Raw genomic sequence first — 22984 nt, forward strand, 5'->3', positions numbered from 1 at the left:
GATAAAAGGCTGTATTCACATATATATATATATATACATTTACAAACCAGAAAGAAGTCAGGCTTGCCAAGGTGTTCATGAAGCTGGAGATGCAGATTTCTGTCTAGTGGAGGCTGTAGGTTAGATATCTCATTCCCACTGATTTTTTTTTTTAGTTCTTAACCTACCCCTTACCAACACTGACCAACAACAGAACACAGGGCTATTGAAATGGGGCAGTGGAGGGTCTTTTCTCTGACCCTAGAGAAAAGCAGCTGTTCCCTTTGGCCAGGCTGTCCTAGAGAGTTACACACTTCAGAGACTGTCTTGCAAACCGAATCACTAAAACTCATGTATCACATCACCTCACATCAACTTCTTTCTATTTAACCACGATCTTCCTGAAAAAGCTAAACTCCCTTTTATCACTAACATAAATACTCTTAATTTAAAAACACATTTTAGAAAAACATTTTGATGTTTGGCATTTACAAAGTTGTGGAAGAAACTATATTTATTAAAAACTTTTGTGAGTCTCAGAAACCACACCAAACAAAACCAATTTCCCCCAAGGATATATGGGGAAGTGCCAAATTACTTTGTACTTCAGGCTTTAAAAATAACAGTATAGAACCTGCCTAAGAGGGAAAGTCATTAGGAGCTCACAGCTGCTACAAAGATCACGAGCTAAGTGACAGAGAAAAATTATCAAGAGAAATGCTATACAAACAGCAGATGTAACAGAGTTCAGCATTATGCAGACATTTCACAAAGGACTTGCATAGCCATTTTGATATCTTCCCCAGCATTTACATTTTAAAAGTGCAAAGTATACTAAAACCTTGAACATTTTATAGCTTTTATATCCACATGACACTCCCAAATAACAATCGCTTGTCTCTCTCTTTCCCCCCTTCCCCACAGGGAGAAGCACAACACATTCAAGGAGATGAGCTGAGCAAAGACAAAGAAGAATCAAGCAAAACTCTCAGCTGGCCCTAATAGAATTTTCATAGTTCCATTTCTATCACAGAAATATAAAACCACATTAAAGTGTGCGCTTCCCCTAATTCTGCCTGTCAGCTCTGGTAAGCAAGGGACTTCTGATTACACAGTGGGCAGGATCAGTTCAGCCTGTCATAACTGGAAAAGCAGCATTACTTACATGTTAGGTTGATTTAATCTAATTTCATTTTACCTTTTTTTGCATTTAGAAATCATATAACATCACTGATGTACCATTGTAGGTCACTCCTAAAAAATAACCCCCTACTTCTTAAAAGCCTCACATCAAATCCTATATCCCTGCATCACTAAAAAAATCTTTTTAGAAGTTATTAGCATTGAAATATTTATGCCAAATGGTGTAGAATTTAATACAGATGAATCCAATAAGGTTCTGTGGAGAATACTCTAAAAAGTTATAGAATTTAATAGGGAATTACCTCCCTGCTAAGGAATTTTCTCTGACAGTTTAAATACTATGTAGTAAATGTATCGCTTTCTATTAAATTCTATAGGATTTTTTCATAAGGGAATTGTTGGTGAGGTTAATCATTTTAATTAACCTTTTTATGTTGATGCTGACTGTTTTCTCAACTGTACATGTTCCCAGCTGGCCAATATAAGTTAATAGAAGAGGAAGATTAAGCTAAGACAGTGAAAAACACAGCAATGGAAAAGAAGGTCTGATGCTGTGAGACCTGATCATCTGAAAATGGTTTTTCTTAACACATAACATTCTAAATGATTTTTAATATTCTGGAAAGCTGCTATAATGGTGGATTCCTATGTCTACACACTGCAAAAGCATAGCAAAAGGAGCCTGTCCAGGAAAAGCTCCCTGTTAGCAATGCACCTCAACTCTTTTTGTCCTTTTAGAAATCAATATAGAAATAAAAGACCATTTTGACTTCAGTCTCCCCTTTTCTCCCCAATCCAGGACAGAAACAATGCTCGGGGATGCTGAGGCTGAGAAGGGACCTCAGGACATCTCCAGCTCTGTGTTGGCCACAGACAATGTCTGGCTGTGCTGCATGGACGGATGGGGTTGAGAGCAGAGGGCGGTTATCCATGCTCTCTTACCCTCCTAGGTTAATCTCTCCAAATTGTAACAGCAAATTACTAAACCACAAGCTCACTCCACCCGTAAGTAAGGCTTCAGTTAATATTCTTTTGTTATTAAAGTCAAGGTGGCTGTCTTTCATCAATGCGCAAAATGCTGCAAGAAGACAAGACCAGTTGCAGCCTGTTATCTGTGCCTCTGTTCAGAGTATTATTTACCCCTTGGCAGAAGAGGACAGCCCGGTATTAATAAATATCACCCTGGAGAAAGTTCCAAAAAGTCACCATCCTAATTATGCCATTTTACCACATTTATGTATATGACATATTTACTTTCCCAGCATTTTCTGTTGCTCATGCAATGAACATCCTGGGATTTCTAAATCTTACTGGCTACCAAGTCCTTCATTTGCATTTAAAACATCACCATGATTATATTATTATTATAACTGAAGTTTGCAAGGCAGGCCACCAGGCCAGCTCTGACCCCAGGCTGTTCAGTGCCGCCTAAACAAACTCCTTTCCGATTAGCACAAAACTGCTACTGGCACCTTGCACTAGGACAGATAATGTCCATAGCACCACATCTGTAATTCAGCCACAAACTTTTCATCTCTGGAGCCTTTTATTTGGCTTTTCTTAATCCTGCTTAGTCTCTCTCACTGATTTTAAGGGCAGCGGGCTAGTGCGCTGCTGCTCTTCGTGTTTAACTTTGCAGAACACATAACTGTCCAAAGATGAATGGATACAGGCTCTTATTCTGTCCTTTCAACTTATCACTGACAACTCAAGAAACCGAAGTACATGGTTTCAATTGACCGTTAGTTACTGTAAAAAGTGTTCTAGTCTATGCTATTATGGTTAATTTACCTTTTAATTATATTGTCCATGCTAATGCTAATTGGAATTTGATACACCCAGGTTTAACGACCCATTTTCGTTGCCTTTCTGAAACAAGTTACAGATTAGTTTCTCCTAAACTTCAAAGAATTTCCATTTAAGTGTAAAATCAAACTGCTCCAGTGTCTTGCCGGCAATATAAGCTTCTGAGCAAGACTTTTTGCTACAGTGACTGAGCGGGAACTTGGTCTCTTGATTTGGCCTTATGCAGCGCGGCTGCTGTTTCCCATTACTTCAGTCTGATGTCCTAGCAGGGGCTGAACTGTGAAAGCCTATGAATAGCAATGAGGAAGAATCATGAACAAAGGAAGTATCTTGATCTGAAGGACTAAAAATTAGAGAAGACCTGTAGCTCTGCTTTGATATTATTGTGATATTTTTCAGCATGAAAGCAGCTAGTTCATCCACCCCTAAAATCGTTTTTGACCTGTTATTTTAATCCCAAATTAGAGAATTCTATGGTACCATTCTTGCTGTTTGTTTTATCACAGCAAACATGAAGACAGCATACCAACAGAGACAGCAGATAGCATTTGAAGATATCCCACAGGAGTAGTGTAGATTTTTGCAATAATTTAGCACTGGTATAAACTCTCTGACAGCATTCAAGAGAGGTGAGCTGGGGACAGACTAGAAAGAAAGGGAAAATAAACAAACCAAAAGGACTCAACACAGGCGTAACAGTGGAGGAATCATGAACAGATAGCTAAAAATTCATGTAAATGAACGAGAGAGGAGAGGAGAGGACGGTGGAGGACTGTTTGCTTGCAGGGAGGTGTCAGAGTCAAACCTAAACCTTGCAAGGTGTCACGGCCCCAAGCCTGACAATGCTCAAGAAGCATTTGGACAACGCCCTCAGACACATGGTGTGAATTTTGGGGTTATCCTATGCAGGGACAGGAGTTGGACTTGATGATCCTTGTGGTTCCCTTCCAACTCAGGACATTCTATGATTCTACGATTGCCCATGCGGGGCTATGGCTCCTCCAAGTGGGGCTTCCAGGCAGGAACTTTGGGTACTAGGGTTAGGAACAGGAAGCCTAGATATCTGAACTTCTTTTACTGCTTCCCTTCAACTTTATCTCTTAATTCACAATGCCAATTTATTAGGCCAGGTCAAGCGATGAGATAAGAACCGAGAACTCCAGGAAGACCCTTGGTGCAGCAATCCCTCCTCCAGCGTCACAGCGCTGCTTCGTTTGGGCTCAGCACAGCAACACACAGGCTGAGAACACTTCTCATTACGGCACTTTTGGGCCAGGGTTATAAAACATTTCCCAGCGCGGTAATGTTTGCTAGCAGCATGCTTTTGAAACGGCATCTTTCTACTGCCAAATTCCTTGGTGTAGATGCAGTTATAATCATGTGTCTGGTGTAAGCTGTGTCTAATCTGTAAGGGATGCCAGTATTACTACAGAGTGGTTTTAGTGTCTCAAGAAATGTGCAAAGGGCAACATTATCTGTCTTCAATGCAGCCCTTCACTAGAGAATAACATTCTGAGGTCACCGGTTAAAAAGAGCAAGTGACCCCTGCCCCAAGGAGCAGCAACCATGAGAATAACGCTGGCAAATCCCTGCCACATCGCTGAAGATATAGATTTATGTTATTTTCTTACATTTCAGGACATTTAGAAGAAGGTGCCACTGGAGTATAAAGATATTTTCAATTTATGTGATGAGGGAGCTAGACAGCCTGCCTCCAAGTTCAGCAAGCCTGTTCAGACTCCAAATTGGCAATGAATCATTAGGCTCACATGGCCGCAGGCAGGAGAGGTCTGCGGAGATTGCACTGACCCCCTCCAATCGCTCCCGCAGCACTGACCAACCCACTCCAGGATCAGGGAGGAGGGAAATAAAATGGTCTGATCTCAGAAATCCAAACGCTGCATTCTACTATAAAAATTCACAGTTAGCTTTGGGGATGGAGGGTAATTTCTTGATTCAGTGTTCCTTTCTTACAGCAAAAGGACACGACTACTCAAAAAACTTATTGTGTTATTCCAGTAACCAGGAGGGAGCGAAAAGCTTTATCGTGGGAGGTGGCACTTCGCGCTCTCTTTGATACATGAATTTGGAGGGCACATGCCCTGTATAGTCAGGCTATCAGGGGAACAGAAGATGACAAATGTGACATCAGTTTTTAAAATGAGATTCAGAAGGGATTTCAAGCACTGGAGCCCACTAAATCTGACTTCTCTGTGGGGCAAACTGCTAGACGCTATAATAAATAGCAGTGGAGAGGTCCCTGAAGAATTCCGTAGATAAGAACAGTCTGGAAGAGAATAGCATATTTGGATTTCCAAAATGTTTGTGAAGAGGCCTCTCAGAAAACATTACTTTAAAGACTGATCTGTCCTGGAGCAAAAGGAAAACTCGCCATGTATATTAACAGGTTAAAGGTGGGACTCTCCGCCCAGGAATTGTCAGTGTTCACATTTTACCAGTGGCACCTTACAGGGACCTAATCTATTCATAAATGGACTGCAGAGGAGACAAAATGTGTTTATGATACAAAATTATTCAGGACAATTAGAACAAAAGCTGTTTGTGAAGGGAAGCAGAACAATCTTGCAATACTGAGTGGCTGAATGATAAAATGGCAAATGAAATTCAATGTTGATAAATGCAAAGTGATGTACTTGGGAAAAACAACCCTAACTATACATAGATACTGACAGGTTCCCAATTTGCTATTGCCATTCAGTGATGAGACCTTGGGGTCACAGCTGATAGTTTTCTGGAGGTGTCAGCTGAGTGCTCGGTAGTTGTTAAAAAACAAATAGTATGTTAGGAAGGAGGAAAGTAATAGAAAACTAAACAGAAAACATCGCTGTGCTCCTGCAGAACTCTGCAGTAAACCCACTCATTAAATACTGTGCACAATTTTGGCCTTTCTATCTCAAAAAGGGTATGGTAAAGGAAGGAAAAAAGGTACAGAGAAAACAAGCCATCGTAAGTCTAGAATGGCTCCCTCAAACAAACAAATTAAATAGTTTAGACTTCCTCAGATTTGAAAATAGATGATTAATGGGAAATTTGAGGGAGGCACACAGAATCAAGTAGAGGCATTGAAGTGAACAGGGATGTACTTTCTAATGCAAACACTAGGAGGCACGAAGAGAAGTTAATAGGCGTGAGTTAAAGGCGAAATAAGTCCATTCTTGGGGAACAAATTGTAGAATTCATCGTCATGGGATGCTCTGGACACCAGAAGTCTAAAAGGGTTCAAAAGGCAATCAGAAATGTGTGGAAGATCTATCAAAGACTATTAAACATAATGATGCCATGAAAATCTCTGCTAGACAAGGAGTAGATAATAATCTCTGGCTCAGGAAGCCTCTCAATCTCTGTTGAGTCTTGCCACCAAACTCTGCCCTGGTAATGTCCTATAAAAATGTTGTATTTCTCCCTGTATTCCACAGCAAGAAGGTGCTGGAGCTGCCCGAGAGCAAGCCAAGAAAGCTCCTTGAACTTTTTTCAGTATTAGGTTGAATGAATTCCAAGACGGAATACAAAGAGTTATATCAGAGACCAGCACTGGCGATGCAGGATCGTGGACTTCATTTTAAAAAGCTATTTGTTGTTCAGTATTACATTTGGTCTTATATTTCTAGCTTATATCAAAAATTGAAAATTCATAGGACTCAAAGGAAATCTTAACAATTCTGTATATACAAGAAAGCCCAGCTATCACCAGACAATAAAGCTGGCTACTTGCACTATGATTACCCAGAGGGAACAAGGATTCATTTTGCATGTACTTTCCAAGGAAAGATTTGTGCGTTCGAAGTCCTTTTTTTCCTTCTCACATAAAACACTTCCAAAGCACATTCGCAAAATATTTAGCTTTAATTACAGCTTATTTTAAGAAGAGGAGGGAGTATTCACACAATTTACTTTCAAAGGAATCTTCTTCATGTAAAAACCAACTCAATACAATCCCACAACATGCTGCCAAAAACACAAGAAGAGACTTACACCAAAAACTAGCAATCAATGAATGGAGAACATCTACCTTCTACATCAGGCAAAGCATGTGTGTGCCTAGCTTAGTCTTTCCTTTCAGAGGTTGCACCATAAAACCTCCTGTAACAGAAATTTCTGAATAGATTTTTGATCCTTTTTTCCTTTAAAAAAAAAATCCCACGTGCTGGCTATCTTTGGGAAGATTTATTTATTCTGTAGTACCGATCACTTTTTCTCAGCATCCCCTTGACATCCTCTTCTCTCTTTCTCTTAGATGTAAACCACAGATTTTTTTTTGGTAAAAAGCCCATATGACTGCAGAACCTAATACCTCTTTTCAGAAGTTCCCCAGGCAAGAAGGCATGATGTGGCTGCGGTACTTTCCACCCAAGACTAGCAGCCCTGCTGGCAGATGCAATTCCAGCACAGACACCATGGCTGGATCTGACCATATGTGAGAAGTTACACCACTTGCTGCTTCCAATAGCTACTGTACAAATGTAACCTCAGGCTCCTCTCTTCCTCAGCCACTTTCAGAACCGGGATTCTGATCTCTGAGTCAGTTTAGGCACTTGAGAAACATTTGACCCACGGGCTTTGTGAAAAACCCTGGGTTTAACTCTTCTGTCCCACCACTGTGAACCATAAGGAAGAAAATCAGGCCCACGACGCATCAGCAGTGTGGGACACAGGCAATGAAAGGGAGCTGGATGGTTCATGCCAGACAGTGATTGCCTTGTTCCTACTCCTTCTCTTTACTCTAGGAGCAGATTTCATTTACTCTTTAGGAAGCTGAGACCTCAGCTATGGAGAAACACATCTGGAGCAGCTATACTGACTTCAAAGACGACACTCCAAATTTTAAGCCAGTGCAGAGAACAGAATTTGGCATGTGTGGTGCAGTCGGAGGATTTTAACTTCCCTTCAAAGGGGACCCCGCGCTCCCCACAACAGGACTATTTGGCCCAAGCCATCTCTCCGATGGGCTGCCACAGCCTGGCACTCACGGCGGGGAGCTCCAGGAGGAAAAGAAAAAAATAGGGCTATTAGAGCAGTGTTTTTCTTTGCTAAAACACAGGCGGAAGGTGTCCAACATTTGTTAATAGCAGTGATTTTGCGACAGCTGAAGCAAAGCCTGCTTAAAGCCAGACCAAGTTTACAGATGTGTTGCTGATTATTTTGAATAATTAAATGGTGTAAAACCCAGCTGTGATGAATAGCACCGGGGTCGCAATTCATAAATAATTGAGAAGAGTGAGCCGCATTTGATCATCCTGATCAAATTCTACTCTCTGGAGAATAAATGTTTGTCCTGAATACCATCAACATTGTTAAATGCCTCAATATCCCTGCTCAGCCATCCAGCCAGCAGTCAATTGAACTAAATCACTTTAACACCTTACACATTTGCCTTCCTCATGAATACAAAATGTTTCTAACTTACACAACGGTTTTTGGGCACCAGACAAAGCAGCCGCTCTTTATAGACAGTAACCAAACAGCAACAATAAATGTTTTAAATGATCTCATTAAAAACAATTCCTGCATACAGTCTTGTCTTTACTGCAGTAAGTGAAGAAGCTGTAGATATTAGGCCACCTATTTTGTTTCATTGCTTTGTTTGTAAGCAGAGCTGCCTCTCTGATTCAGATGCATCGCACAAACACACCTTTTGCTGGACACAGCAGCACAGCTCCATGCAACCTCCTGGGCCTCCTCCTGCTTCTCAGTACTTATAAAAGCTCAGCAGTGACTGTGATTAGACTGAATGAAATAAATGCCTAAGTACTAGCCAGAGAATACTGACTTGAGCATATTAGGACCTGACTCTGCAGCCCATCCTCATACTGTGTGATGTTTACCATGCTTGCACAATATGGGTTTGGTAACCCAGAGGTGGAAAACTATTTTCAGTTAATTGGAATTACCTCCAATTTATGGCAGATTTATAGGTCAGAATCTGTTTTAAACAGCTAACAAGACGCAAACTTTAAAATAGTCACATTAGGTAAATCCTACCAATTAAATCTTGAAGCCTTTCTCCTTGGTTTTACTGGAACCGACGACTGCAACAGCAATCTTTCCTGGCTGGACAGAGGATGAACAAGAACTCCAGGAACTGACTCAAAGTCTGGGTTTTCACAAAGGACCAAATTCTACTACTCTTACTCATAGTGAGCACTATTTTACTCATTTTGGGCTACTCAAGGGGTGTGTGACTGAGAAGAGCAAATTCTGGGCCAAGAAGAGTAAAATCAACTGCAGATTATAAGAAAAGCCTGGAGTTAAAAACAACGGCTTGTATCTTCATGTCATTCCTGAGGGACTGCCGGCAACTTTTCCTTTTTAATAAAAACCTAGGAGGATCCCCTCTTAAAGACACCAAATCTGTGGTGGTTAAGGAAACAACTGTAAATTCCCAGTCCCACATCGCTCACACCTGGTGGCAAATTGGTGTTTCCGTATTAATTCTGATACATTCGAGCATTGCATTTACTTGACACGAGAGCATCACACAGATGTCGCATGGTCCCTAAGTATTAGTACACAATTAACTCTAGGAAAACAACATTTTATTGGTGGATCATTAAATCGTACCTCAAAGTCTTCCGAGAACCCATGCTGGTTATTAGAATACAGCTCACTGACGTGTTTAACGAACTGCTTGACTGGAATTGCTTCCATATCATCTGTAGAAAGAAAGAGATATTCAGAGTTGCTAATTGTTTCATACATAAAATTTCAGCTACAAACTCAGGAGAGCAAGTTTTCCCTCAGTATCATTTAGACCTGAGCTCCCAGGGGCACAGATAGTTCAGCACGCGATAATAAGAGATCTTGATGAATCTGGCCAATTTTGAGGTAAACTCTTCATATTATGTTTCTAATTCTAAGTACTGCAGTTATGAATACTGAGAGTGTATTCCTCGCGATGATAATTTACAAAGTCCAACTGAAGTTCAAGGATCACTTGGTTCTTATTCTCAGTCTGAAGATGGCTGTGGACGGGATGAAGAAGCCTCCTCTCCTTCCACTTTGTGTAAAAAGAACAGAAGAGACCCAAAAAATGAAAGTACAATTGACGATTGCCCCCAGCAAGTTTTTACCAGACAAAGCAGAGACACAGGCTTTTCTCCTGAAAGTTATTAACTTTTTCCTTTTTACACAATGCTGTAGAATCCAAATGGACTTACATGAAAGTAGCTCTGAGTAAAAGAACAGGCAACACACCACCCACACTAATTTGAGTTCTCTCTCATGCCAGACACTATTCATAACATTGAATATGTATTCCCCTGGACCATTTGTTCTTGCTCAGCACAGTGCAAATTCCACCCAATATACCGATAAATCACCCACAGACGTTTTCTTAAAAGAAAGAAGGCAAAGGCTTGAATTGAATTAAAGACAAACAAGACTGTTTCAAGCACCTGGGACTCCGGACAGATTCTAATAAAGCTGAGGTGTAGGATCGCTGTCTTATTTCTCTCTCTTTCTCTCTCTCAAAAAAGGCCTAGATGTTGTTATAACCACCACTGCAGTTGGTAGAAACACCGTGCTTGCCAAGATTCATTAGTTAATATTTTCAGTCTGGCATTTAGAAAATGTAAATTGCTATACAACTGTGATTACTTTCAGCATGTGAAATAATCTATTGCCTGATGGCTACTACTGTCTGATTGCATGATTTTATGGCAATACTCTGGTATTTATATATCCCATTTAATATTCTTCTGAAGATCGCATCCGGTTTATGTTTACTCCCAGTAATTCAATGGTGTATTTTTGCTCCCATTTAGCAGCCATATGGTTTGGTGCTACAGCTGCATTATAATCTGAATTCTTTTCCTTTTAAACATCTACATTATGATAGAAAAAATCCAAATATTTCTACAGATACTTAGCAAAATTTAACGATAAATAAATAGATGTGACATTTACTGTATTCAGAGTGAAAGATCTTTGGCAGCTAAAACCTCTAAGCTGTCACATATGCTTTTCTTTGCAAAGGGTATGAAGATCTGTATGTGTAAATGAGGTTCTACTTTGGCAAGAATTTTATAGATCCCTGACAATCTGATTTCTTTCTGGCTGGTGGCAGTTAATATTGGCCATGTAATTACTTCTTTATTCTTATTTTATCAGGTAAGGCTCTAAGGTGGCTTTGTTGCATGTATTGACATTTTCAGATCTCAATCAGCTATCTTCTGTTTTATTTACAAGAGCCAATTGTTAAAGATATGTTTGCAATCTGATCACCTCCCAGTATAGTAATGCTACTTTAATTAACCACATGCTCATTTACCGAATAGTACAGAATTCAAAACATTTGACAAGAGTATGCTCATCTTAGCAAAAAGCTGCAGCATGCAGAAATGCTGGCACTTTACAATGTTTAAGCGATAACATTTATTCTATGTAATATTGAGAACATCACCATCTCATAACAACATTTGTATTAATATTTTTGCAGCCAAGATACTTGAATGGAGTGATCCATAGGAACAGCAGTCAATAACAAGAGCCTGTAAAACAATCTTTCCTCTCCTGAAAAGGAACCCATACATCCTAGATTTCCTTGAAAACAACTTGTGCTATGATAGCAATTTCACATACTTTCACAAGAAAAGTTCCATAGTTATCATTTGTTTTTTTTTCTTGAGTAGTCTAGCTCAACTAAGACCAACAAGGATCAAGGATTCACTGCAGCAGACCACTGTGTCCAATTTAATTTTGCAGAAGGCAGAATTTAATTTTAATTGTGATCTGTGAGCCAAAAAATACATTAGAGATAACGTGCTCTCTGGTCCATTGAATTCCCACCAATTTCAAGGATGGGTCTGCACCAGAGATTCATGGCAAAATATGGTTAGTTTTTATCATCATTGCCCGGTGGCAGCAGGTGTCCACCTTTACAGCCACTAGCAATTCATTCCTGTGTTGTTCACTACCCTTTATTGTTTCTCCTTCCTTTTTTCTCTTCTGCATTTTCACTTTCGATTCCCCCCAGAAGCCTTAACCTTGTGCTGTTTCTTACCCTATTTGATAACATGGGCAACAATTAAACATTAAAGAAATTAAATGGGAAACACTGTTGACATACGAGTTCACTGAATGAGAGGGAGCTTATGCTGTTGAAGCTGCCCATAAATTCAGCAAAAGCATGCTGGAGCAAATGTAGTTGTTTCATATTAGGAACAGAGAAGTGTTAATTTGGGCCTGTATTTTTCTGTTCATGACCTCCAACCCCAAACCCCCACCCAGGAACATGAATTAGTCTAGGTGGGGTATATGCACCCTTAGCCATGGGCAGCTTGTCAGACCTCTGGTAAAATATGTACTAATCTACTAAGCTCTCTTTAATTACTATCTGGTCCGACGTTCTCTGAAGATGGCTGGGACCTTCTCTAAGAAACACAACAGATGTAGCTAGACGGACAGAATATGCTTTTCCTTGCACTATTGTCAGTCCAAAGGCTTTGGTTAAGCCTTCTTTCCATCTTAAGACAAATAGAGTTCAATGGCTATAATTCTTTTAGACAATTGAAGAGATTAATGGAATCCTATAATTGCTAATTAGGAGCTCTCATAGTTCTTCTGCACATGTTGCGTTTTGTACTATATACTTTTTCCCATCCAAAAGCTAGAGTGACATTTGATATTGTCACTATGATGCTTACATTTTGCAAGACCTACAGATTATTCAAAGAGAAGAGGAAAACGTTTTAATAACATACCTTCGCCTCTAACACCACAGATATAATTACAGTTCTGTCTAGCTTGGGTTTAGCCATCTGTTTTATCTGTGTCAATAAAGTGATTCTGGATTTATGTCACTACAAAATATGAGCTGAATCTGGCTAACACACTAACCCTTTTTTAGTAACTCACATACTAACCCTTTGTGTTATTCAGAGAAAGAAGTAATGTTAGATGGATGGGGTAAAGCCCTCCAGAACTTTAAAATAATTGTGTATATATACTTATTAATAATATAACTTATAATAATATTCTTTATAATCAGACACTACGGAAGCTGACAGGTGTGGAGTATGCTTAATCACTACACTAGATATTTAAAACTTTGATAGAGTTCCCATCTTCACTTGCTGGTCCAAGACAAGCACCTGAGAGGACTATCAAAAACACAAAACCAAAGGGGACCACAGTGGAGCCCATTTCCTACCACAAAGGGAAAATGCCAAGAAGAAAGTCATGTTTGCTTAAAAAAATGATTGTAGAGGGAAACCTTCACTTGCACCTAGTTTTTTAAGAAATGACAATTGACAATACACAATACTTAATACATTCCTTCAGAAGACAGCCACCTTCAGAAGAAGCCCGAGTGTATAGAAGAAATAGAGTTGGAACAGGGTTACCTTTAAAGTTTGGATAATTAGTAATCCTACCAGAAAGGATTTTCCCTTGTCTCCCATTTAATAGCCTGCCTGTGTAATGTTAAAGCTATAGGGGCCAATTTCAAAAGAAAAATGAGATATCGTATCAGAGATGGCATTTCCACATAATAAGATCTCAGATTCATTTTGATTAATTTCTAGCTCAAGAGTTCACTGGATAGTTCAGTGGCACTGGATTGGAATAGATGGTTTTGGGTCAGGAATTCATCCAGAAGGTCAAAACCAAAGTGCTTTCTCCTATTACCTTTGTCTAACTTGAAGTTTTGGTGTTTCTGAAGACCAGACACTTAACACACATGAAGACAGCTTCATAAGAAAATTCTCCCATCTCTTTCATTCTGTTTGTAAATGCTTTCTGGTTTTCAGCTATTACCTAACCCAGTCTACGAAATCCAATATACTCTATGCTTCTTATGCCTCACTTCTAACGCGAAAGCTTCTTCCATTTGTTTGTTAGCCGCTGCGCTTCAGCCTCTCATTTGCAAAGCCACCTGGATTCACGTGCTGTAGCTATCACGTGCCTTGGCCCATCTGCTCCACCGGCAGCATCTGACTGTGCTGCCCAGCAGCCCTGCACCATCCCTGGCATCTCAGCAGCACCTCCATCAATTCTCCGCATGCTCTTCACAGCTGCTTTCAGCCAGAGGACAAGGGGATTCTCCCACTCCCTCCTCCCTGCCTGCGGGGCTGAGCAGTGAACTGAATCAGCCTCCTCATCTGGCTGGCGAATGCGAGAAAGGATTAATTGATTTGTGGGGAAGGGGAAGAAGGATTAGTTGTCAGTGGGGTAGATGAGTTGATCCTACTCGTTGCCATGAGGAATTTTTACTAAGTGACAAGGAAACTGCCCTTCCTGAAGGCAGCACAAAGCTAACCTGGTGTATAACAATCATGAAACCAATGACATTGTTGGTGACATTAATCCTGAAGAATCCACTCACAATAGTGTACCCTCACAGTTCTCATCGTCCGCCAAAAGGTTTTCCCGACTAGACAGAAATATCTACCAGTAGGCTCATAGTAGGACTGGATTTGACCTCTCAACTCACTGAAAAATAACATATTTGACAAATGATGTCCCATATCCATAGCAAACAAGCACCTTCCTGTTCCCAGCAGCACTAAACCTCGGGATGTCAATTCATCTTCCACTCTCTTATTTTCCACCGCTGGAGACAACATTGAATGCAATTTCAGGTTGGTGGTTTTTTAATATTTATTAAATTGTTAACCACATTCAGCAGAGTTCATAGACTTTTAGTTTTTACAAAGAGGGATGGAAAAAATTCTGCAAGCAGCTGGAATACCTAGCATCAATATTTAGGATGCATGTTACTTATAAAGGAGTCTAACGGCCATTCCATAAGCTACAATACATACCAGAGAGAGGGCTGCAGAGCTATAGCAAAAGCTTGGCTTCACATACAGCATTGTAACCAAATAACACTGTGGAGTGCAGTTCCAACAGATTCATTTTCACGGCGAGCAATGTGGCACTCATAGCCCAGATTTAAATAGGATCTATGCAGCTGTACCACGCAATATGAACGCGTACAGAACACAGAGTACTAAATGGGGAGGTAAAGCCCAAATACGCCTGTATTTGGTCTGTCTCTAGAAAAGTGGCTGATCATACCGAATATTGCAGGCATTAATTGCATACACTTGGGTAAAATGCTGCCCCCGTAGAGGTTATCGAAACACTTCCATCAACTCCACTAAGCTCAGGTGTTCATCTCTATAGAGCAGCTTAGACTAAAATCTTGGAACCTACAGACTGAACGTATACTCTAAAGTGCACACGCTTACAGGGGCCAGAAACCTCACATGCAGCTCAAATTTTGGCACTGACTAAAGTTGAAATGTTTGAGCAGGCAGCTCCACAGCCAGATCTTGCCCTAACTCATGCGAATGCTGGACTCCACGAGTAATTCCACATGTAAAAATGGGTTTTGCCCAGCTTTCCTCAAACCATTTTGGATTTAATGCATTGGAATTGTACACGTTTATATAGTCAGAGCCTTTAACTTAGCAGTATATGGCTTTTCTTGCTTAACTATTTAAAATAAGAATGCAACTGAAGCCATTGTGTTTCATTTGGAATGATTATTCTGACTAATCACATTGCTTGCTGTGTAAAAAATGGCCAGAAATATTAAGAACAGTTTTATTTGTACAATATGAGTACCAATTAATTTATAATAAAACGAAGAAATTAAAACCCCCTTGGTATTGAGAAGGTGTCTGCTTTCTGTGGAGATCATATCTGCATAAATACTAAAAAGGCAATGCAGTAGGTTTCATTCTAGGAGGTCAAGCTACCTGCTGAAGCCCTTCGAGGCTGGCAACCTCCTAAAGTCACTGACCTCAGTAATTAATTAAAATTATCTATTAAAATATATTAAGATAAATAATAAATTACTAAGAGTTGATTACTGGGGACACTACTCCTCATTAATGCTCACATTTTTGTCATCGTGTTTATCAAGTATTGTTTTTAATAAAAACGCCTTTCAAAGTGAAAAGGCACAGAAAACACTATGAATACATTTTAAAGTCCTGGATACGTGGCCATGTTGAAAGAAAAACACGGAAGTCATTCCAGCAAGATAATTGCCATCTATTTGTTATAATCAAGTCAAATGAACACAAGGGCAGGTTTGGGATAAAGGGAGACACATGAAAAAGCAGAATATGAAGAATCACCTGTGTAATATTGTAGCTACATTCATCTCCCTTGCTTGAAGATTTAATCTACTACAAAGCTATTAGCCATGTGTCAGTCAGGAATATAAAGATGTTAATGATAAAATTTTATATGTGTCAAAATAAGTGCTCAGTTTAAATCTGCTTGTACAAATCTTAGATTAGGTTATCATTAATTATAAATATAATAGCAATACGCTTCTTCCCTTTAAGCAAAAAACCAATTTCAGTCTAAGAGAAGGAAATAATGTGAACTTTCCCTTAGCACAGACATTAAACATTATCTTGTTTGGTATTGTCTGCTAAGGAAAAGAATCTTAATCTCACACATTTCCATTCTCTGGTCCCAGTTGTGCCATCATTAACATACATGCCTTACGTTTAAGCACATGGAGGCTCAACTCCAGGGCTCTGCAGCCCAGTGTGAAAACTCTCAGGAAAGGATCCATCTGCATTTCACATGGTCACCATGAAAACATGGTTTTGGGTGATTGGGCCAGCTCCTGAAGCCCCCATTACAAGTACCATGATTGGATACCATACCGTAAATTTTTCAGTGTGCTGCAGGAGCCGCAGTTTGTAGCAGCAAAAAAGGAAGGTGGATGTTCCCTAAAATACCTTGATATTTTCTTGGCTTCAGAGGACGGCTGTGTTTGCAATATTGCATTCATGAATTTAATTGAAGCTGAAGATAGCTACAATTCACAATATGGTGCTGGAACATAAATCCGCAGGGAGCAGAAAGCAGAAATAAAGTCTTAAACAGCTGAAGAGCGCTACCTCTGTGCTCATTGAAGAGCTTCGTGCCCTTGAGAAATAAGTCCTCAGCTGCAGTGAGCAGTTTTCCTTCTACCTCGCCAGCCTCTAGCAGAGGATCACTGTGCTCAGTACACTGTCACTGGGGTGGTCACAGACATGTCCTGGTGCTCTGCTCTTTCGCTTCTGGGACACAACTTGAGACAGCTACATCTTAGCAGAAAACAGTAAGATACCAAGCCTCTGCTGGGAACCTGTAGTGTCCTTGTCAAATGAGACACCTCTTGGTACAGTCTCTTAATAGAAACAGTTCGTCACAGAGTGAATGCTACCAGAAGATATCAGAAGTGCAGGAACTGGGCTTGTAAAAAACATCAAGTCTAACCACTGATGTTCATCAGGAAAAGCTGAAGGTAGCCATGGTTAATGAAGGAATAAGGTTTCAAAATGCTGCAGAGATTTAACAGAAGCTAAGAACTCTGGACTCTTGATGGGACTCTTTGTAACCATGAGAGGACAGAGGGAAATGAAGGTGGGTCACAGCTGCACTGGCCTTCACACCCTCGCATGACTGCATGAGATGGTCAAGACGCCTTTTCACTGCAACGTACTTGGCTGCTCCACTATTTCCTGGGCTCATGCACTCACACTGAGTCACTGTTGAAGAAGCATGAGAGTGTTTCTCCATCAGATTCTGCCACCGGTTATTTTAAATACAGTGTTTATAAACTCCAATACTAGTTAAAAAAACTAGCTTGCTGCCCTTTATACCCAGAAACTGCATGCACCCTGATCCAAGCACTGGGAAATGCTCCTGAGCCTTCCAGTCTAAACATAGCTGAAATGACCAACATCACCTCTGAGACATTTTACTCACCCTAAAAATGTGAAAGACATCTGGAATAACGTGCTAAAGGAATCAGCTATATTGGCCAGCCGTTGAGTTATAGATGAGACATGTTTCCCTGGACTGTGGTCAAGACTATGCAGAGTTTTGTGTTTTGCCACAGGGTGAAGCCTCAGCTATGTCTGTACTGATCTCACAAGCCATCCTGCTGGCGCAAGTGCCACAGCGCCCGTTGTGCCCATGGGCTGGGCAAGGAACCAGTAAAGCCCCAGCAAGCTCCAGAACAATGCACCACCTGAGAGCAGGGAAGCTCTGAAACAAAGGATAAGAGGAGGAGGGTAGAAGTGGAATTTGTGCTACTTCCACTATTCGATGTCACCTAAGTTGAACAGAGGTGCACTTCTGCACTGCTGTCGTGGAGCAGGTCTTGTGACGAGAAGAAAGGAAAACTGATAAGGGATTCGTTTTGTTTTGCAGTGCTCCAAAACGTACAGGTCTGAAGCTACGATGTTGCTGTTGTTCTTACTTATCCAACCCTACTGAAAAGGAGCAAGTCCAGAAGTGTTTTAAGCAGACACTGACCCAGCTATGGAAAAAAACCCAAAACCCAAACAGGAACAGGAGCTGGTTTGCTGAGAAAGAGAACTTGCCAAGACCAAATGTTATAGTGAAGAGATCCAGGGAAAGATGATACGGACATGGCCAAAATTAACTGAGTGTGGAGGCAAAGAGAGATGATATGGAGAAATCATTTTGTTGGGCTGAATGGCAGGGGAGTTTCAAAAATCTGCCGTTGATTACAGATGCATTACTGTCAGGCACGAGGCTTATGTGAGTTTAGATTTATACCTCAGTTGTAATATCCAGTGGGTGACTCGGTTAATGATATCTCCTTTGTCCTGTGCTTCTGTAGATCAAGCAAAGCAGATAATTATGAATAATGATAATGATTTGGGTCTCGGAGCAAATTTGCACAGATAAGCACACGCCTATGGTGATGTGGCTTCATGCACAATAATTAAGCACGTATGCCATGGGAAGTGAAATAGAAAAAAATCATAGAAAAAAAATCATAGAAAAAAAAAATGGGCAAAAATCATTCCTTTACAAGAAGATTGTTTTAGATTTTGGACCTGAAAAGTTGTACTGGGTGCTTATTGCAGGTAGCTGTCAGATAGATTTTAGAGTTCATAGACCTGAGAAAACAGAGGGTTTGCCTAAACAAGAGCAGAATGTGATGCAGAAATAAAGACAAAAGCTACTTCTGGGCATGCTGACATGTCACGGAGCAGATCGGTGGCATGCAGAGGCACCAGCATCGCTTCTGAAACGTCTCGATCTGCATCAGGACATCGCTGTGCCTGGCTCCTGACACCTGGCAGAGCCACCCCACACCTGGGCCAGGACCAGCCAGCCCAAACCCGCTCAGCTTCCTCCGCCCGGCAGCTCACGGCATGCTGTAGATGGGCCTTGGCAAATCTACTAAATGTCTTTAGACACGCTGCTCTAAATTGCCATCGCTGTGTCTGCTTGCACGTAATTGAGAGCAGAAGTTGGTCCACTGAATTGTAAGAGGTAGATTCACGGTTCCACGGGGATCTATTCAAATTTCTTTCGTAAGGATAGGGTTTCACAACCTAACAAGGTTACTTCGAAAAACTTCCTTTTGTGAAAACGCCACTTACATTTTGCTTCTAGGATCAACATGGCAAGTAAGACTTTCTGACACCCCCTGGCAGCTTCCAGAGGAAAGGTTCAAAGGCTTATCATTTTGTCAGCTGCAATCAGTTCAAAGGAGAATTTTGTCATTTAATGTTTTTAAGGCATTTCAGTGGGCTCCCTATGTGGGAGCAGCAGCTGACATCAGAGAAGACTGTCATTTAGCAACACGTACATGGGGGAAAGCAGGCCTCTTCTACACCTCCAAACAAGGAAAATGTTTAGGAGAGCATCAAGATCTTTCCAGGCAGTATGTCCCATCTTTGGAAAAAGTCAACATAGCTGGAATTTATCTCTACTAACTTTGAGTCTTATTACAGACTCCCTGTACAGGTAAAAGTTAATGCACACAAAGACAGATGCTTCCAGAGGGTGATTTGGCTTTTGGTGGCCTGAACAGGTTTTTTGTCAGCATCAAGATCTTCAGTTCATCGGTTCGTCAAGATCGAGTTCATCAGTTCATTCTCTCTTAAGACCTTCCGGGTATGATTCAGCTTCAGATTAAGGCACTTCTATTTGGATGTCTGTATGCAGATGTCTAAATGTCCTTTATATCCTCAAAAATCTTGCCATTAGATTGGGAATTTGAGGGCTGGATTCACCTTTGCATCCAACTAGACTAAACCTCTGTCTAAGGCCCAGCTCTTCACGTGCCTTAGAGTTCAGCAGCAGTCCTTGCAGATTTTTAACTACACAGCTTCCCAAGGTGTCTTGCAGCACTTGCTCAGCAGGTTCCTTAACCTGCAGTGTCCATTATCAGAGGTGAGCAGCTCTGTCTTAGCATTACTGAGCCTCAGCAGACCATGGTGTGCACTGCAGTGATGGTAGCATCATGTCAGTCCCAAAGCTGCTGTGGTCCAACAGCTTGGCTCGCTCTAGTCATGGGAAGATGTCCCCAAAATGCAGTGTTCTGTTCTCAGTCTCTTTTTGTTACATGCTAGAATGCTGCTGGAGAAGCATTACTGCATGTGCTGGCCTTATGGTACCTGCCACCTGCACAGGTACTCCTGTACCACCTGCAATGGGACTTCTGCAGACTATATTACGACTTACACAAATACCATCCAGTCTTTAATGGACTGACCATCAAAATATCCCTGTGAAACAGGGAAGAACTACCATCTCAATAACACAGACTGCAGCACGAAAAGACGGAGCTTTCTTCTGGTTTCTTTATCTAAGAAAACTTTATCTGAATTACAGTAAAAACCACTATACACTGTCCAGAGAAACTTCTCTCTGAGGGGAAAATTTCTCTCCTCCCACTGCCTTGTGCTGATAACCCCCCAAGTTTTGACATTGCTCTGCACGGAGTCCAGCTTGGCCCACCCTCCCCTTCCTCACAAGCTCTAAGGAGACACCACACGAGATGGTGGGACCATTAAACTGACTGCCAAAACCAGCCCCAACAGGGATGTGCTCCTCCTGGTTTTAGAGTACAAAGAACAGAGTTGTCCAACTATTTAGGTTGTGAAAACTCATCACAGGTGGTTTAAGACTAAAACCTCCCATCTCCTGGTACCCTAAAGGAGAAGAAGAAGGGTGGCTTCTTGCTAAGGAAGTGAGGTGGCCAGGACACGCATCTTAGTCTGCCACAGAAAGGAGAGGAGATGATAGCATGTTTTATTTTCAGTGGCACAGCATCAGCCTGCAAGGCAAACTGCCTAACATTTTCTGCAGCGATGTAATAGCTAACCTTTCATATTAGTTCCCATGGCTACTTTGAAAGAGTCTTTCTAGAAAGAAGTTACACAACTACTGAATGAAATAAAGGAAAATGTAACTGGATTCTTTCACTTTTCTAGGATGCATGTTTCTTTAGTGTTTCAGAGATGATTTTAAATGCTTTTTGGTAAAATGAATCTAATTGGCTGCAGATTGAATCCCAGACCAACGACACAAATTATAGAATATGACAGGGAAATGTAAAACACCCTGAAGCAACAAGTGCGAGCATTTGAAAGACTGAGGTCAGTACAACATTTTTGGTATCTTAATTCTGCCTGTGCAGCTGAGCAACATCAAACAAGGCAGCGGCTGCAAAGGCCACTGTAACACCAAGCTGCTCTCTGTCATCACGGCTTAACAGGAGCTGGATCCTGCACTTAATATTTCCCAAGGGAAATGCCTCATGAAGAGAGTATAGCACTGAACTCTGCTTCCAGCTTCATTCTCAGTGTGGCTGAGAGGAGAATTTGACCTTTGATAACTTGATTAATACCAAATTAACAGATGGCTTTGGACTTTACTTGAGATTGTTTGCTTATCCTTGTGTCTTGCTTTTCTCCCCGAGACTCGGCAGACGCCACCTCCGCACACGCTGAAAGTGGGGGGCAAGTCCCCCAGTCTCGAGAGAGCGGTGGAGCTGCACACCCCTCATCCACAACCTGCCCTGGTGGAGCAGCTGGTTTCACCCTGGACGCAACGCCTTAGTGTTTTTAAGAAGCGTTGTTCCTGGTTTTGACATTTTACAAAGGTTATTCTCAAATTTCTATCAAAATAATGTGGGTGAGGTGCCTATGGAAAAATACAGCTTTGGCACTCAGAGCCCCATTGCAAAGCAGCACTGATACGACAAATTTCTACAAAAACCCCCATGATTTATCACACATATAACCTGCTGTTCTTTATGTAACTAAAACAGACTCTGAGAAGCACAAACAGAGGAGATTTAGCTCATCTTACCTGGAATAGGTATAATGGGAATACTTTCATTGGGGACCACACGGGGGGAACTGCTGTCCTCCACATAGAAATGGGCAGTCTGAAAACACTTTCTGTTAAAAGAAAAAGAAAAAAAACCAGATTCAGGGTGTGAAAAACTGTCCTCTGAAAAAATAGCTGAAAACTTCTGTACATGTTCTGCTTCTTCATTTCTGCTCCATGCTTTCAGACGTTGTATTTTTAAAACATCTATGCGTGAAAACGCATGTGCATTTTCTACAATCACAATCTTAATTTTGGATTCTGGTGTGCTCTAATTCATTGACATCTGACATCCACCCATCATAAATACCTCTGCATATTATTGCTAAGTACTATGGAATACGAAATTACACTCACAAAAGTTAGTTGCAAAACAGGTTTCAAATACATCATTCAGAAAGAAACTCTGCACACAAGAAACACATTCAGCATACAGTTCAAGCCAAAATCCACCTAAGATACTAGCATTTCCAGGGAAAATACATTTACTGTAAAAGTTTCTGCTGCATAACAGCTGACAGACAGTAATTCAGCATCTGTAACTGCTGCATGTCACGATGTTCTGCTATGAAAGTTATCCTTCAAACATTACATTTGTTTGTTTGGTTTTTTAATGCTGGAGCCATTTAACCCTCAACCCATCCTCCTCCTGCAAACTTGTATTACACATGCTGCTACAGAAAAATGCAACACACACTTAGCTTGGGCCCCAGGACTCATCTCTGAAAAGGCCTATAAAGAATAGGAGAACTTAAATCCACCTGACTCTTTTTTTACCTGTATTTAATGCAAAGCAGAGAGCACAAGCTGGTCATCATAGAAAAGGTACTGAGCAGAATAACATCAAGAGATCCGAGGAGACTCTGCATGGTGATGTTAACCGAGGCAGGGTTTTCCAACACCAGCGTCACTGCTCATTGCT

General features: G+C 41.0%; 1 protein-coding gene across 1 annotated transcript in view; it reads right to left on the minus strand.

Moving 5' to 3' along the window:
* PTPRG (protein tyrosine phosphatase receptor type G) overlaps positions 1–22984 on the minus strand; it is a 410558-nt gene that overhangs the window by 21064 nt on the left and 366510 nt on the right. The window contains exons 14-15 of the mRNA XM_065642503.1: positions 22042–22133; positions 9508–9599 (exon numbers count right to left, since the gene is read on the minus strand). Coding sequence (XP_065498575.1) covers positions 9508–9599; positions 22042–22133 — 184 coding nt within the window. The remainder of the gene's footprint in view (positions 1–9507; positions 9600–22041; positions 22134–22984) is intronic.

This window comes from Caloenas nicobarica, chromosome 11 (assembly GCF_036013445.1).
Source record: "Caloenas nicobarica isolate bCalNic1 chromosome 11, bCalNic1.hap1, whole genome shotgun sequence".
NCBI lineage: Eukaryota > Metazoa > Chordata > Aves > Columbiformes > Columbidae > Caloenas > Caloenas nicobarica.